Below are 15,807 nucleotides of genomic sequence, written 5' to 3'. Positions count from 1 at the left end.
CGCAGCTTTGCCTCAGCCCTTTCCCGCCAAAACGGGTTGCCTCAGAGCTCCCTAATCTAGTCCCCCCAATCTGAGTTTGCACGTTCTTCCACTAGCCTACCTCCCCGTGAGGTAAGCCTAGAAGATTACCTACGCGCCCTCAGATTTTCCCTGACTAGACCCCCCTTGCTCTGGGCACACTTGCCAAGGCTTTGCTGGACCACTGGACAACTGGACCAGTCGTATCCCACCGCTGCCACCAATCAATGTGGCAACCCCAGACCTACTGGAGTATCCCACCCTGTAGTTATGCTGCCACCAACCATTCCCTATAAGGAGTCACACAGACCAGGAATGGATTTTAATAAACAAAAGAACAAGGTTTATTGAAACAACAAACAGGGTAAATAAAAGGATCAGGTAAATAGGATACTGGAACGTGGCATAGTCCCAATCATACACCCACAACAGATTGGTTCCCACGGAACACTTTAAGGTAACGCACAGACCCTGAACCTATCAGTTCTGGCTACCCAGATAGAAACCTGAACCTATCAGGTATGTACTAACTGACAAACAGTTGTACCCAGTCTGACACACAGACTCCAACTCCTCTTCTCCACACAAGCTCCAAATATATATACAGTACAGCTCCTCCCCCCTGATGTCCCGCCTTCCACTCCCCATAGGATGGAACTTTCCCTCCAAACCCATGACAGACAGGTACCATCAGTGCTGTATGTGACACCATCCATACGCGGGTTGCATCCCTCTTCCTCATCTGCCTTTTGATGGACCAGAAGCCCCTCCGTCTTGTCTAGAGAGGACAAGTTTTGTTCTGTTGAGCACCTTAAGAAACGGGCTGTGTTGCAGGCATAAACTTCACTTCAAATATAGGTGATGTGACATATCTAAAAATCCGTTCCAGGGACCCCCATTTTTTCTCTCCTAGAGAATCGTGTAGCGCATCATTTTAAGGGTGTGGACAAGCTGAGTTCAGAAATTGATATGCTCTCAATTATTCCAAATGCTTATCTTATTATTCGCAGAGGAGAGGGAGGGAGCAGTGGAAAAAGAAAGAAGGGAGAGAAAAGACAGAAGGCACAGGGCTGAAAGATTTTAACCTGGGCAAAGGGCCAGACTCATTGACCGCTTAGAGGCGGGCTATCAAAGAAGTGCCCGTTTGTCCATCCGTGTGTGTGTGTCAGGAATGAATGTAGATGTTTCTAAATATTTTTTAAAAAATGTTTTTAATGGTGATTTTAATCCTGCTAAAAGTTCAAGTGGTTTGTTTGTGGGTTTTTTTAAAGCCTTGTTTCCATTGTATTTTTAATGGTATAATTACTGCATAGTTTTAAGTGATTGTGAGTCACCTTGAGTCTCCCCAGGAGGGAGCAAGCAAACAATTTGTTGTTTAGTCGTTAAGTCGTGTCGGACTCTTCGTGACCCCATGGACCAGAGCACGCCAGGCCCTCCCGTCTTCCACTGCCACCCGGAGTTGGGTCAAATTCATGTTGGTTGCTTCGCAGACACTGTCCAGCCATCTCATCCTCTGTTGTCCCATTCTCCTCTTGTCGTCACACTTTCCCAACATCAGGATCTTTTCCAGGGAGTCTTTTCTTCTCATGAGATGGCCAAAGTACTGGAGCCTCAGCTTCAGGATCTGTCCTTCCAGTGAGCACTCAGGCTTGATTTCCTTTAGAACTGATAGGTTTGTTCTCCTTGCAGTCCAGGGGATTCTCAAGAGCCTCCTCCAGCACCACAAGTCAAAGGCATCAATTCTTCAGCAATCAGCCTTCTTTATGATCCAGCTCTCACTTCCATATATGGTTACTGGGAAAACCATAGCTTTGACTATGCGGACCTTTGTCGGCAGGGTGATGTCTCTGCTTTTTAAGGGTTAGAAGTGTTTTTTTGCGCTCCACTGTTTTCACCCTTCCCCAAAGGGAGCCAGGCCCTCCCCCTTCTCTTTGAGACACTGATGCTGGCTTCCACCCCCCCCCACACCCATATAAGAGTTGGGGGGGTCATCTCCTGGAGGCAACACAGGGGTACAAACGTGTGGTCCAGAGTTCAGGTGAGCAGCCGGGCACTCTGGCCGGGCAGCACCGGATTCGTGTGCAAACTAAGCATGAGGGGCCTTGGGTTTAATTTAACACAAATAACAACAGAATGAGTCAATAGATTTCGGTTTGTGTGGCCAGATAGAAAATATATAGATATACTATTTTAAGGAGAAACGCTGTGTAGTCGTGTGGCGTCGTCGTCAGAGCGTGCTGTCTGAGGAACCGGGAGACCAGGGTCCAAATCTCGGACTCCCTGGGTGGTCTTCGGCCAATTCCACCTGCTCTCGGCCTGGCAAGACTCTTGTGGTCAAGAGAGATGGCCACGGTCATGTTTCCTTGAGGGATCAGGTGAGAGTGCAGTGTTTGAAATGGGCCGGCTGAATTAGAATACAAGACCCGGCTTAAGAGTCTTGTAACAAACTTCAGGGCTGCTCCGTCCCCAAAGGGAGGGGTCCCTTGCCCAGAGACACCCTCCCCTCCAATGACGACTTCTTTTGGGTTTTCTTTTTATGGCAAGATCCAGAAGGCCCCCCCTCCCACCACCAATGCAAAGGGACCAGGCACGGATCCCCCCTCCCTCCAGAGACCGAGGCAGGACGCGTGTTGGGGTGTGCGTGAGAAGTGAGGCTCTCTCCCCGGGAGTTCCCCACCCCTTGGCAAACTCCCTGGCGTGGATCGTACCCTCAGCCTATTCCTGGGGTGCGGAAGGCGCCTGCACCTTTTTTCATCTTGGGGGGGGAGCTGTCATCCCCACCGCCGCCCCCACAACGTGTCTCAAACACTAGGCTGCCTTTTCCAGGGCTGCAAAGCGAGGCTTCAAGGGTTAATATTTTGGCGGGGGCAGAACCCCCCCATCTCACATAAAAAGTAACTTCTCCAAGTCCTGCCTGGCCCCTCTTCGTGCGGGCGGCCGAAGGAAACCGCGATCATACGTGTCTACACACACTCACACGCACGTCTGTACGGCATCCGAACTCTCGCTCCGATTCGGAGGCAGCGGGTGGGTGGATGCGCGGCAGTGGAGGCGCTTTTCAAGGGAGCCCAAATAGACACAATTGCTCAGGGCACGTGGGTCCGGGGGAGGGAAGAGAACAAGGCGGCCCAGACTACAATTCCCATCATCCCGAGCCCCAGCACAGCCAAGGGTCGGCCCTCATGGCACAGATCGTCTCCCCCCCCTTTGGGGGTGGGCAACGCCTTTCCCCCCCACCCCCACCCCCGGCGGCCTAGGACACGTGTGGAAGGCACTTCTCCCTCCCCAGCCCGGACCCGAGCCTTGCACGCTGCACGTGAGAACTACGCCCGCTCGCGCCCCACCCGGCCTGATCGCTGGGGGGGGGGGGGAAGAGGGGGGAGAGGGAGGGGCGTTTCAAGTGTGGCGAAGTGGGGGGGCGGGACCGATGACGCCAATGGGGGGAGTGTCTTCTGTTCACGTGGTGCGGACGCGAAAGGGAGCAGGTAGGGGACCCCCCCCCCAGCCCTTCTCGGAAATATGGGGGGGGGTTGAGACTCTCCTCTCCCCGGACCCCTGTCGCTCCTCCCCCCCCCGCCCTTTTGCAAAAAGGCGCCCAGACACCCCCCCACCATAAAAATCCTCTTTCCTAGGCCGCCTACACACACACACACACACACACATTCGCCCCCCCCCCCCCCCGGCGATGACGGCACTGGGTCTCTGGCGGCTGCGCGGCAGGCGGAGGTTCCACGGGTGGGGCTACGCAGGCGCGGGGAAAGGCTTCCCCGGGTGAATGCATGCCTGCCGGAGCCGGTCAGGGAGGAGAGAGGCGTTCACACAGACACGTGTTTTAGGCCAGCCCTGGGGGAGGAGGAATGCAGTTCTTCCCTCTCCCCCTCTCCCAGGCAAGCTGGGATGGGTTGGGGTACGGGGGGGACACCCCCTCCCTCCCCAGTCCCATCTCCCAGGCAGGGCCCGTCCTCAGCTGAAGGCAATGCTGCGGTTGTCACCCCTGCAGGGTAGGCCGCTACAGGCTCTCCTCCTCCCCCCCCCACCTTGCATGACCCCATGCCGGGAGAGGACCTGCCCCCCCACCGCAGGCAGATGGCCAAAGGTGCCTTTGGTGTAAGTAGGGGAGGAAAACCCCCCCCCACCCGCTGGCTTTTTACCCCCACGCCTGCCAGAACCCCCCCCCCTTTTTGGCATGGGAGGGGGAGATCTTGGCCTGCAGAAACGGGTCTGTGGGGAGGCAGGGGCTTCCCTTGCTCTGATTCCTCCCCCCCACATCCATACGCCCCCCCCGACACCTCCCTTCCCCTGTTCTGGCTGCAGGTCCTCCTGCTGTCGCTGCTGATGGTCCCGATTCTTCAGCCGGCCTGCCAGCGCTTCTTCTCCATGGCTTCCGCTTACGTCTCCGGCACCCTCTCGGCCGCCTTCGTCACTTGCCCCAACGAGACTGTGGGCAAGGAGATCGCCAGGTCTGGGAGTTGGGGGGAGGGGGCGGGTGGGAGGAGAGATTGGGGGGGTGGGGCGCTGAAGCCTCCCGGTGGGGGGGGGGTTGGGAAAGGAGGTGCTTAGCCTGTGTGTGTGTGTGTGTGTCCCTGTCTCCCTTGCAGGGCGGTGGTGGAGAAGCGGCTGGCGGCCTGTGTCAACATCATTCCCCGGGTGACCTCCATGTGAGTGAGCATTGTGGCTGGGAGGGTGGGTGACGGGACGGGCCTGGGCCAATACGGGGCTGCAGGAACCTCTCGCCTCTCTCTCTCTCTCTGGGAGGTTGGCCTGATGCAAGGATGCTGGAGGCAGACCCGGGGAGATGGTGTATGAAAGAGGGTGTGGTGTTTTCTGGTGGGGTTGGGGTCAATTTCTCAAGTGATGCTCCCCACGGCTGCGCTCTCAACCTTGCATGTCTCTTGGCAGCTACGAGTGGAAAGGCAAAATCGAGGAGGATTCGGAAGTCCTGCTGGTGAGTTGCAGCGTATGGGTGGGTGGGCGAGCTTGGGAGTTACTGACGCCTCCAGGTAGGGGATGATGGGACTTGGAGTTCAAAAGAGCCCTCCAAGCTGCCTTTCCCTCCCTGCTTATCAGCTTGGAGGGCTGGCCTGGTGGTTGCAGTGGGGAAGGGTCAGTCCCCACCATAGTGGGCTGGTGCCTGGGGGGGGTGAGGGATGCTTGGGGAAGGGGCCTCATCTTACAATGGGGAAGCTAAGCCCACAACGTCAGGAAGGATGCGGGGACGGGGGTGGGGGGGCGTCCCTCTGTCGTCTTAAGCTGTCCATTTTGCTCCCTTCCCAGGCGCATTTAGCAGCACGCAAAAACCAAGGAGACGCAGATGGACTGACTGACAAGGGCAGGAGGGCATGCTGGGACGTGTAGTTCAGCTCTGTATGAACTACAAGCCCCCCTTTCCTCCCTTGTGTGTGTCCAGGGAAGTGTGTGTGTGTTTTCCCTATGTATGTGCCCCCTATTTGGGGAAGGTGTCCCCCAACGAAGGGGCCAGTACGTCTAGGTTGAGGGCCCCTGATTTGGGCCCCAACGCCACTTTTTCTCTCCTCTTTCTCCCCCCCCAAACAGATGATCAAAACACGCAGCTCCCGGGTCTCGGCCCTTGCAGAATTTGTCCGGTGAGTCTTCGGGGGGGGGGAATCAAGGCGAAGGGCTTTGGGGTGGGTGGGAATGGGGGGGCTGCTGGGTGGTTTGTGCAAGGGAGGACCCTGGAGGGGGCTGACAACCTTCCACTTGGCTTGCAGGTCTGTGCACCCTTACGAAGTGCCCGAGGTGATCGCCGTCCCCATCCAAGAAGGAAACCCCCCTTATTTGCAGTGGGTCGAAGAGAGGGTGCCTGCAGAGAAGCCAGCAGAGTAAAAGGATTCCCTCCCCCCCGAAACCCCTTACTCAAGAGGGGAGAAAAGGAGGGGGGCATCTCTACTGCGACGGTGTTGTTCAGCATGATGATGTAGCAGCAGCAATAAAGACACCCCCTTGACCTCCCCCCAACCCCCTCCCCCGGGGGGGGGTCTGAAGGCAAAATCCTACAAGGTGGAAACCTGATCTGGCCTCTTTTATTCTTCTTCTGCACCAAAGCCACCCACTTTTCACTTATCAGTCCATGGAAAAGCCACGTCCAGAACACTGGGGCGGGCCCAGGGAGGCAGGCCGTCATCCGTTTATCTCCCGGTTGCCTTAAGGCTCATCATTTCCAGCCGGGTGTAGATTTCCTTCTGGGCCGAGAGCCTTCGTTTGGCCAAGGGTGGGTGGCGCTGCTCCTCCCAAAGGGAGCTGGGCCTGATCCCCACAGAGGCTCCCCCCCCCACAGCTGGTGGGGTCAGGAGACGAGGCATCTATAGGCCAGGTTTCAGTAGGACCCCCCCCTGCTGTCTTGGACCCACCACGGCCCCTCCTATGGTGGGCAGGCTGGAGGGGGGCGCGCTGATCCAGGAAGCAGCCAGAAGCAGGAGAGTCTGTCTCTACTGGAAGCGGTTTTATTACTCAGAATGTGTGGGGTGGGGGGGCTTTGTACATAGTTCACTTTAAGAGCAGCAGCAGCCGTGGGGCACAGAAGCAGTGGCGCAGGGGGCATCAGAGTAAGAGGAAGGGCAGACAACCCCCCTCCCTTCCACTTTTCTTTACCCTGGGGAGGGTAGAAGGAGCAATGCTTTCCCCCCTCCCCCATTGAATCCTTTCTCACCGGCCTCCTTAAATAAAACCTTTTACCTACAGACAGTAAAAAAATAAGCAGAAGTAAAACTTTTGTGCAAGAAGGAGGACACGCCGGACATCAAAAACGGGAGAGAAGCAGCAACAGCCATGAGCGGAGAGATGCTGGTGTCTTTCTCTTCCCCCCCCCTTCCGAGAAACTACAAAAGTCCACATCCATCACATGGGGAGGGGGGGGGGACAGAGCAGCCGCGACCCCTAAGCTCTGCCCCATGGAGGAACGTCCATCTCAGTCCCCTGGGTGGGGCTGCCCCTTCAGAGAAGGCACCTCTTCTGTCCTTCCTCCAAACCCCTTCCTGTCGCTGTGCAAAGCAAGTCCGCGAGTCCACTTTTTTTGAGGGGGGGGGGAACGACAGTGCATGGCCACGTGCAGCCCCAGTGGGCTAGAAAATGCCCCCTCCGTCCCATTCCACCAAGTACTGGACGGTGCCGTCGGTGGTGACGCGGCGAGCCAGGATCCGCACGGCCTCTCCCCGCGCCAGCCGCCCCATGGCGCCAAAGTAGCTGCTGCTGGAGGGGGCGCAGAGGGCTGATGGAGTGGGAAGGGCGGTGGCGGCCATGGCCGTGGTCAGCTGGGCTGTGGAGGGCCGTCGGGTGGGGGCGGGGGCCGGGCAAGGCGGGAACAGGTCCCGCCTCTCGGGGGGCTCGTGTTCGGCGGTGGCGGTGGCTGCATCGCCGGACTCGAGGGAGGTTCCTCCACTGCTGCTTGTGCTGCAAACAAAGCGGGGGGGGGGGGGGAGAGACATTGGCCTGGCTTCTCAAGAGATGGGCCTCTTTGCCCCCCACCTACTCCAGAAGCAGCCCCCTCCCAGCCAGTGCCGCCGAGGGCAACGTGACCCTCTTAACTCTGATCGCCTCCTTCATCTCAACGGAGTTAGAAGCCCCCAAAAGGATAGGTTTTGGGGGTCTCGAGAGGGCCCCACGGCTCAGGCCAGGAGGCTGGAGGGAGAAGCAGTTCAGCAAGACAGCCATGGGTGGGCCAAGGTGCTATCATGTGGGGTTGACCTGAGCTTCCACACACACCCCCCCAATTTTTGGTTTGCCCTTTTCTTTAAAGCAGGGGTCGGCAACTGTGGGCCCTTCGGAGGTTACCGGCCCGCAGATCCCGTCCGCTCTCTCGGGTCTGATCGCGAGATGCAATCTTTGGAGCCACAGTTCCTCCTGACCAGCTTGGGACAGGCACCAGCTATGGGGTGCAGGGAGGCGTCTGCTGCCCCCCCAAAGAGGATGGGGGGCAAGCTTGCTTGGGATGAAGCACCCAGGTTTCCACCCCCCCCAACTCTACACCCTTGTTCTCTTAAGTTATAAGAGACTTCCTAGGTTATGCCAAGCTGACCACTGGCCACGAAGTGGCTGCTGGTCAGACTTGAAAGCATCCCTCTGTGTCAAACAGGGAGGCACCAGGTGAGGGACGGCGCGCGGGTGGGTGGGTGTTCATTCCCTGGGTCCCCTCCCTCTCCCCAGTTCTCCAACTCCTCCTGCTAACCCGCCCATCATCCATCATCCGCTCACCTCAAGGTCCCTGCAGTGTTGGCTGAAGGATGGAAGGAGGCGAACATCCGGATCGGGGCGCTGTTGCGTTGGGGGAGAACCACAGAGTCAAGACCTGGAGAAAATGGGAGGGGAGGGCCACCTTGTCCACCCCACCCTCCAATCTTCTAGGGGAGCAGAGAATCCCGCTGGGAACATGGCCTCCGCTGGCCTGGCGGGGCTCCCGACCCCCCCTCACCTGTCCTGGCAACGGGCGTCGGTGCGGCGGAAGTTGTAAACGCTGGAAGTGCCGCTGTAGCCGCCGTAGCTCTGGCTAGCGCTGACCGGGTTCTGCACCACCTCCTGCAACCAAGAGGGGAGGTTGGCTGTCGGCTGGGTGGGTGGCCTCCCCCTCCCAGAGGTTGGCGCATGGGGGGCAGGGAACGTGTGGGGGGGTGCCCATGGCCAGGCCTTGCCCGGGCGTGCGTGGCTGACCTGAGTGAGGGCCTTCTCCAGCCTCTCCCTCTCTCGGGCGCTGCGCTGCTCCAGGGTGGGGCTCGGGGCCGGCGGCTGCCGCTGGCGCCGGTGGTGGTGCCACTGCTGCTTGCGCCGAGCCTTCCTCCGCTCGGCCGGCCGCTTCCCACGCCTGCCCTGCCCTGAAAGGAAGCTGTAAGAGACCCTCCTTATCTGCCCAGCACGGAGGGTGCGCTGGGCAGGTGGGGAACCGCCGGAGGAGGGCTGGACCCTCTCCCCCTGGCCATCTGGGGAAAAGGGGGGGGGAGGTTTGCAAGAGCAAGCCGGGCACGACATCCCCCCACCCCATCGCTGGGGCCACCAGACCACAGCCCCTGGGTGGCCCTGGCGCATAGCAGCCCTCCCTCTCTCCCTCCGTCCCCACACTCTGCCTTTCTTCTCTCTCCCCCAAATGAAAGGGAGGTGAAAGCCTCCCCCCCAAGTCCCCTGTGGGGTGTTTATGGAGGAAGTGCTGCTTCTCACCGGCTTTGGGAGATGAGGGGCTCTCTGCGGTCTTCGGAGCCGTCCACGATCTGGGGGGCGGGGGGCGGGAGGCGCAGGTGGAGGCCAAACAAACCTTTGCGCTTCTTGATTTCCTTGCCCGAGATGAACCTGTGGGGCACCGTGGGGTGGGGGGGGGAGAGAGGTTAAAGGGAAAAAAAATCTGGGTCAAGACAGGAAGACTGGAAGCAGAGTTTGGGAGGATGTTGCTGGTGTGTTCCTGGTGGGACAGGACCTGGTTTTTGGGGGGTGGGTGGGGAGGGGGAAGCTTCCTTCGTCAAAAGGAAGGGCAGGAAGTGGCCAGCTGTCCCTCTTCCCACCGCAGAGCGGGAGGGGGAGCCTGGCCTGGTCCCCACTTTCCCCCATAAGACGGCTTCTCCACAACCACCCCCCACGTCCAAAACTCTTCCTCCGGAGCTTTCCAAATAACGTCGAAGCGTGCACCCTCCCAGGGCGACTTCGGCTGGCTCTCCGGCGAACCAGGGGGAAGAAGGGGGCGCAAAGACGTGCCCCACGGACGGGATCCTGTGGGGTTATTTGTCCAAAAAGTGCCTCAGAGGCCAAACGATGTTGTGCTGGGGTGTGTGTATGACCTAGTCAACGCACAAAACCCACAGCAAAAGCACCCCTAATCTCTCCGCCTTTAAGCACTGTTTTTTTAAAAAAAGGTTCCACCCCTTGGCAAGATTGTTCTTCACATAGTTTCCTATCTTTCCTTGTTTGCTTGATCACGTGGAATATGATCTCCTCTCTCCCTCCCACCCGAAGGGTTTCCACGGCGAAACAACGGTGTGTGTGTGTGTGTGTGTGTGTGTTTCCGAACAGGGATGCCCCAACCTGCTCTTCTATCCACTTCACCACATCTGGAGGGGACTTTATAATCCGAATCCTCCCAAAAGCAGCTGCTTCACCTTGGAGGAGGGGAAACACACGGCGGGCCAGGAGGTTCCCCCCCCACCAACCCGGACTCTCCTGTCTTAAAAGGCAGGCTTTTGGGGGAACCACTCAAATCTTGAAGGGTTACCCCTTTTGCCCTTCCTCTCAGAGCCTTTCCTAAGGGGGGGCTGAGCTGGAGAGCAGGGGGAGCCACGGGGGGGGGGGTGTGTGCTCGAGGCATGGCACGCACAGGAGCGCCTGGAGGGGGCGCTGATGAGCTTTATACCTGTCCTTGTGGCCGGTCAGGGCGTTGAGCAGCTGGCTGTAACGTTCCCCTTTCGGTGTGTCAGAGAGCTGCAGAGAAAGGAAGGAAGATGGTCGGTCAGGCTCAGTTAGGGGGAGATCCTGAAGACCCCCCCTCCCCTGCGAGGCTGTTTTTTTTTTCTTCGTGCCCCTCCCCAGACTACTCTCTTCTCTATGGAACCCTTCTCTCCCCCCTCATCCTCAGCACATAGTTCCCAGGCAAACCCCCCCCCCCCCAAAAAACAGCATTTTGGAGTGAGTCCCCAGGGATGGACAAACAGCAGAGGACCCTTTGATTCCTCCCCCCCCGCTCGCCCCGACACACACAGCGAGGCTGTGCTTAAACAAACCAAGCCCCTCTCTTCCAGGCGACTTTCTCACCCGATTTGTCTGGCAACGTATGTGCCGTGGGGGGGGGGGGGTGCAATCCTGTTTCTGCAGGATTGTGTGTATAGGGAGGGGTGGGTGGGTCTGGGGAAGGGGATGCAGGAACAGCCTCGGCTTCCTTTACGAAGTTCACAAGGGTGCGTGTGTACAGGATGGTCCACACCATCTGTGGTTCACACATCACGACCCAGCTGGGAGCGCACAAGGAAGGTCAGAGCTGTTTGCTCCCCTTCTGGCCGGCCACAATCTCACCCCACCCCACCCCCCCAACAGGCCCACGGGCTCACCTCTCCGAGGAGCAGACTGTCCCAGTTCTCACTGGCAAAAGGCAGGATCTCCCGCTCAAAGTCAAAGTATTTCTTCTTGCAACAAATGCTCAGGTGGTAGAGGATGAGGTGGGCCACATCCACCCTGCCGGGAAAGGAACGGTCAGCATGTGGGGAGCTCAGCCCCCTTGCTTTGGGGCTAAGCACCCACCATCATAGGCCCTTCCCCCCATGCTGTTTGGGGGTGGGTGGGAGTCAGTTCCTTTCCCTCACGATTTCCTCTTCTGTACCAGCCACTGACCCTACCATGTGAATTTTTTTTTATTTTTTTGCTTCGGTTCTTTTTATTTCCTGAAAACAGTTTTGCCCTGCCTTTCTCTTTTAAAAAGGCCCAAGGCGATTTTTTTTATTTCCTTAAAAAGACAATACTTTTAGTGATGTTAGCCACCATTATATCCTCGTTTTCAACTTTAAACATTGTTTTTCTTTGCTGCAAGGCGGGGTAAAAACATTTTGAACAAATAAAATAAGCAGGTGGGTGGGTTTTTCATGTTGACTTTCCCTACAGAAATGCAAGCTTAAACCTTGTTTAGACTTGGAAGGGATATCAAAAATCAATCAGACAACACCCTCCTGCCTTCTGGATGTTACACTTGCATTGCCAACAGGAATAACACCATCTAAAATGCACTTCCTGGAAAACTGGAACGCCTTTTCTAATTCATTGGAAAGGAGTTCCGCCCACTACCTTCATTTGATTGATTAAAGATGGTAGCAATATTTTTTACATTACTCTTCCAGGAACCTCTGCAAACAGGTGTGGGACTTAAGTGAGGGCAGCTCTCTCCTTGTGACAGATGTCAATGGGAGCACCAGGCAAAAGGGAGATGCTTTAAGGGGGTTTTTGGGGGGCAGCACCCCTTGCTCAGGCCCCCCCTCCCCCCCGGACTCACCATCTCAGGGGGAGACGCCGGACGCTCTCGGGGCCTCCCCGGCAGACGCAGCACTCAAAGACGTAGAACCTGCCAGAGACCCAGAGAGGAAGAGGTGTTGGCCAAGTGCGGAGACCTTTCCCCCCACCACCACCCTACTCCCATCCCGCTCGCGGCCGGCTGTTCCTCCTCCCAGCCTGGCCCAGCCAGGGGCCCGCCTCACCTGTCCCCATAGAGCAGGGGCTTGCTCAGGCACTGCGTGCAAGCTTCATGGAACCACTGGGCACACAGCCGGCACTGCAGCATCTTCAGATTCCACCTGGACCAGAAGAAGGGAGACAGGAAGGAAAAAACAAAGGGGGTGTGCGTGGTGGTGTTGGAAGAGAGGGTTTACCTTGCCCCACTTCAACTCCCACCGGCTGACCTCCAAACTGGTCTGGCTGAAGAATCCAGTTGGACCTAGAACCTGGTGCGGCTGGGAGGGGACAGGCAGGGAGCCCCGAGCCACAGCCTCCGAGTCCCCCTTCCTTCCTCTTCCTCACTAGCCGCCTGGACATGCTCCCCTCCCTGCTTCGTGGTAGACAGTTCTTCTGATTCAGCCCCCCCCTTCCCCATCCCATCGTCGTCCCCCCCCCCAACACAACCGGGGCACAACCGACTCACTCTCCGGGGCCCCCGCAGTAGCAGTAGCATTGCTGCCGGTTGGTCAGATGCTCAGCGTCCCATTCGAGCCCTTTCAGCTGGTAGGGCAGCACCAGCTTCATCCCTAGCATGGCTTTGGCATAGGGGCCTTTCTTGAGGGCACCCCCTCGCTGTGCACAGAGAGAAAGAGAGAGAGAGAGAGAAAGAAAGAAAGAGAGAGAGGATCATTTCAGTGGAAAGGGGGGGGGAAGTTTTGCTGGGCCTCCAGTTCAAAAGGTGCTGCTCACTGAGGACTAGCGCTTTGAGTCCCCCATTCTAGTCTAGCACGTTAATCACCCTGCAGGGACTTGCAGGGAAAAGGGTTTGTGATGGGATCAGGAGAAAGGGTGCTTTTTGCCCAGGAGGCCACCCTTGGGACCTCCTCTCCCCCCCCCCCAGGTCCAATGGTGCAGCTGGCTAGCAAAGAAGTCGAGCGGGGCTCACCCCCCCCGGATGCCCCCACAGAGCCCAAACAGCGATTGGTGCTTCACCCAAGAGTGGTGTGCGTAACCGGGGGGGGGGGGACAGACGGAGGAACGGACAAGGGCAGCTGCCCCCGCGCACGGGGGTTCTGCCTCACCTTGGTGGCCACAGCAAAGACGCACTGGCGGCACATCCACGCGGTGTCGGTGACCACCCTGGGGAGGTGGCACGCCTGGTGGTAAGCTAAATTGGAAGGTGCCGGGGGGGGGCACAGAAGGAGAGAGAGAGAGAGAGCAAAATCAGCTTGGAGATCAAGGGGAAAGGAAGCTCTTCGGGGGGGGGAAATCTGTGCCCCCTTCCTGCCCAGACCGCCCCGCCCCCCAACTCACCATGGCTGCACTTCTCGCACCGGACCAGGCGGTTGTCCGGACTCACCGCCTCCGAGTGGCAGACGCAGCAGGACGACTCCTCTCCTGGGACAGCCGCTGTGGAGGAGACAAGAGGGATGGGACCGGGGAGGGGGAACCGTCCCCATGTCTGTGTTATTCCCAGGACCGGCCAGCTGGCCTCCTCCTCCACCACCTTCCCTGGGCCACCCTTCCTTCCACCCTACTTTAAGGATTCCCCACATGATGTGGGACCAAGGATACCTCACCCCCCCCACCCGCAGGCCTCCCTTTGAAAGACCTGAACAAGCTGAGGCCACCTGGATGGGGGGGGGGGGGCTCGGCCCCAGAACAATCTAGGACGTCCGGAGGGGGAAAGTGAGGCACAAAGAGAGAGAGAGAGTGTGTGTGTGTGTCTCCCTGCTGGGGGGGGGGGAGCTCACCAGACCACTGACCTGGGTTAATGTCCTTCCACAGGACCAGGAACTGGGAATCATCCTCAAACTGGACCAGGCACACCTGCCGGAGGGGGTCCACCTGTGCAGAGGGAGGGAGGGTGAGAGAGCAAGACCAGGACTGCCGGGGGGGGGGGGAGGAAGGAAGGCTAGAAACAAGAGGGGTTGGGTGTCTGGGGAGGAAGCGCACTGACCTTCTTGATGGTGCCCAAGTAGAGGAGGCCGTCCGTCCAGCGCGCCAGGACATCCTGGCCCTCCCAGAATCGGGGCCAGCCTGGAATGGCGCTGGGGCCGGATCCCGGGGGCGGAGAGCAAGGGGAGGTCCCGGCGGCAGCGGTGGCAGGAGCAGCCCCTCCGCCGCAAGTGGCGGCCGGGCGCTTCCAGGGGCCGGAGGTCAGGCGGGCGCTGGTCCGTGTCACCCGGGGGGCTGTGGGGGTGGGGGCGGGGGGCTCACTCGCCATCACATCGCGTCCTTCCTGGGGGGGAGGAAGAGAGACTCAGCAGGAGGTGGGCCTGGGGTGGGGGGGGAAGGACGGAAGGACCAAACCCCTCCCTCCTGCCTGTTTGAGGATGCACCTTCCCCCCCCACACACACATTTTAGTCTCTCTCCCCTTCTCCCGAGGGACCCAGGAGTCCTGCAGCCCCCCCCCCTCCTGACTTGTGGGGCAACTCTGCCACTCCACTCTCTCTCCCTGGCCTTTTTTTCTGCACATCCCTGTGGGGGGGTAAGAGCAGGAGGGGAGGGGGGCGCTGGGGGTCCAGCCTGTAGAAACGGGGTGGGTGGGGGTGCAGAAGGACGGCTTTCCCCCCCTACCCGTGAAGAAGGGCCGGTTGGGGCGCCCAAGAAGGAGGGTGAGCCCCCCCACCTCCAACCCCCCCTTACCGGCTCCCGGCGGTACCTGGCTGGCTGGAGGGGCGGGGGTCGTGGGATCGGGGGTGGGTGGGAGAGAGAGAGAGGAGGGGGTGTCCTCAAAGGCCAGGCGGTGGCGGCGGGGCGAGCCGGGGGGGGGGGACCCTCTGCGGCTCCTGCATCCTCCGTGAGCCCGAATGACGCAGCAGCCAGAGTGGGGGGCACCGAGGGGGGATGCGGAGGGACGGCGGCAAGGCAGGAAGGCAGGCACCCCCCCTCAGAGCCCCCCCACCCCAACCCCGCCTGGCCTGGCCCAGCTGCTCTTCCTCCTGCTCCTCCCACCGCCCGGCCTGGCTCCTCTTTTCGGGGGGCTTGCGGCGGCGGCGGGGGCCCTCGGGCAAGGGGAGGGGGACACCTCCGGGGGTCCTTCCACCCCTCCCTCCCCGTCGTGGCTCTCCTTTTCCCCAAGGCGGCCCCCTCCCTCCTGCGGGACCTTCCCCCCCCCACTGAATCCACGCAGCGACCCCCCACCCCCAAATCTGGACCCTCCGCCCCACATCCACGCCCCGCTGCCCTTAGCCGACCTTCAGCTCGGCGGCTGCCTTCTCTCTTCCGACGCCCCCTCCCCAAATTCCCCCCCTCCAACAACAGCCCCCCCCCGCGAGGGTCGGCACGTGACCTGGCCTACCCCACCCACTCTTCCCACCACTGAGCCATTCCTCCCCCTCCCACGAAGGACCCCCCCACCTCTCGGAGGGACCCCCCCCCTCCACGAAGAAGCCCCTCCAAGGACGGCACACAGACCAAGGCATGGTTGCAGCGCGGGCGCCCCCCCCCCGCAGCAGCATCGGTCTCCTCCTCACCTGCAGCCCTCCATCCCTCCCTCACACCCCATTGAAGACCCCCCCCCCCGTACTCTCCTCCCCACGGCAGGAGGAGGAGGAGGAAGTCGGGGTTCAACAGGTGAAGCGGCGAGGCCCCTCCCCCGCGGAGCTCCACCCGTGGAACTGCCGCCTGCGCCAAGGAGCCGAGGGGCGGGGGGGCGCTCT

General features: G+C 59.6%; 2 protein-coding genes across 4 annotated transcripts; one reads left to right on the top strand and one right to left on the bottom strand.

Moving 5' to 3' along the window:
- Nucleotides 1–3,431: 3,431 nt before the first annotated feature.
- CUTA (cutA divalent cation tolerance homolog) lies at nt 3,432–6,048 on the top strand. Of its 2 annotated transcripts, XM_072987968.2 has the most exons (7): nt 3,463–3,503; nt 4,019–4,125; nt 4,333–4,478; nt 4,617–4,676; nt 4,918–4,963; nt 5,572–5,621; nt 5,748–6,048. In XM_072987968.2, the coding sequence occupies exons 2-7, from the start codon at nt 4,069–4,071 to the stop codon at nt 5,860–5,862; spliced, it is 474 nt and encodes a 157-aa protein (XP_072844069.2). In that variant the 5' UTR covers nt 3,463–3,503; nt 4,019–4,068; the 3' UTR covers nt 5,863–6,048. The 2 variants fall into 2 exon arrangements, with proteins under 2 accessions (XP_072844070.2, XP_072844069.2); XM_072987969.2 differs by lacking the exon at nt 4,019–4,125 and having other exon boundaries at nt 3,432–3,503.
- Nucleotides 6,049–6,456: 408 nt separating this feature from the next.
- On the bottom strand, nt 6,457–15,766 carry PHF1 (PHD finger protein 1). 2 transcript variants are annotated; one of them, XM_072987445.2, is made up of 15 exons: nt 15,622–15,766; nt 14,102–14,383; nt 13,908–13,989; nt 13,456–13,551; nt 13,224–13,309; nt 12,626–12,774; nt 12,186–12,281; nt 11,984–12,052; nt 11,052–11,175; nt 10,361–10,428; nt 9,181–9,309; nt 8,680–8,851; nt 8,444–8,547; nt 8,227–8,286; nt 6,457–7,425 (listed from the first exon to the last, which is right to left on the bottom strand). In XM_072987445.2, exons 2-15 carry the CDS (start codon nt 14,366–14,368, stop codon nt 7,098–7,100), a joined length of 1,830 nt encoding a protein of 609 aa, XP_072843546.2. In that variant the 5' UTR covers nt 14,369–14,383; nt 15,622–15,766; the 3' UTR covers nt 6,457–7,097. The 2 variants fall into 2 exon arrangements, with proteins under 2 accessions (XP_072843546.2, XP_078243217.1); XM_078387091.1 differs by lacking the exon at nt 15,622–15,766 and adding an exon at nt 14,792–14,893.
- Between the last annotated feature and the right edge of the window lie 41 nt (nt 15,767–15,807).

This window comes from Pogona vitticeps, chromosome 2, assembly GCF_051106095.1.
Source record: "Pogona vitticeps strain Pit_001003342236 chromosome 2, PviZW2.1, whole genome shotgun sequence".
Classification (NCBI taxonomy): Eukaryota; Metazoa; Chordata; class Lepidosauria; order Squamata; family Agamidae; genus Pogona; species Pogona vitticeps.
The sequence above is the reverse complement of the archived record's forward strand: the minus strand, read 5'-3'. Positions and strand labels throughout refer to the sequence as shown.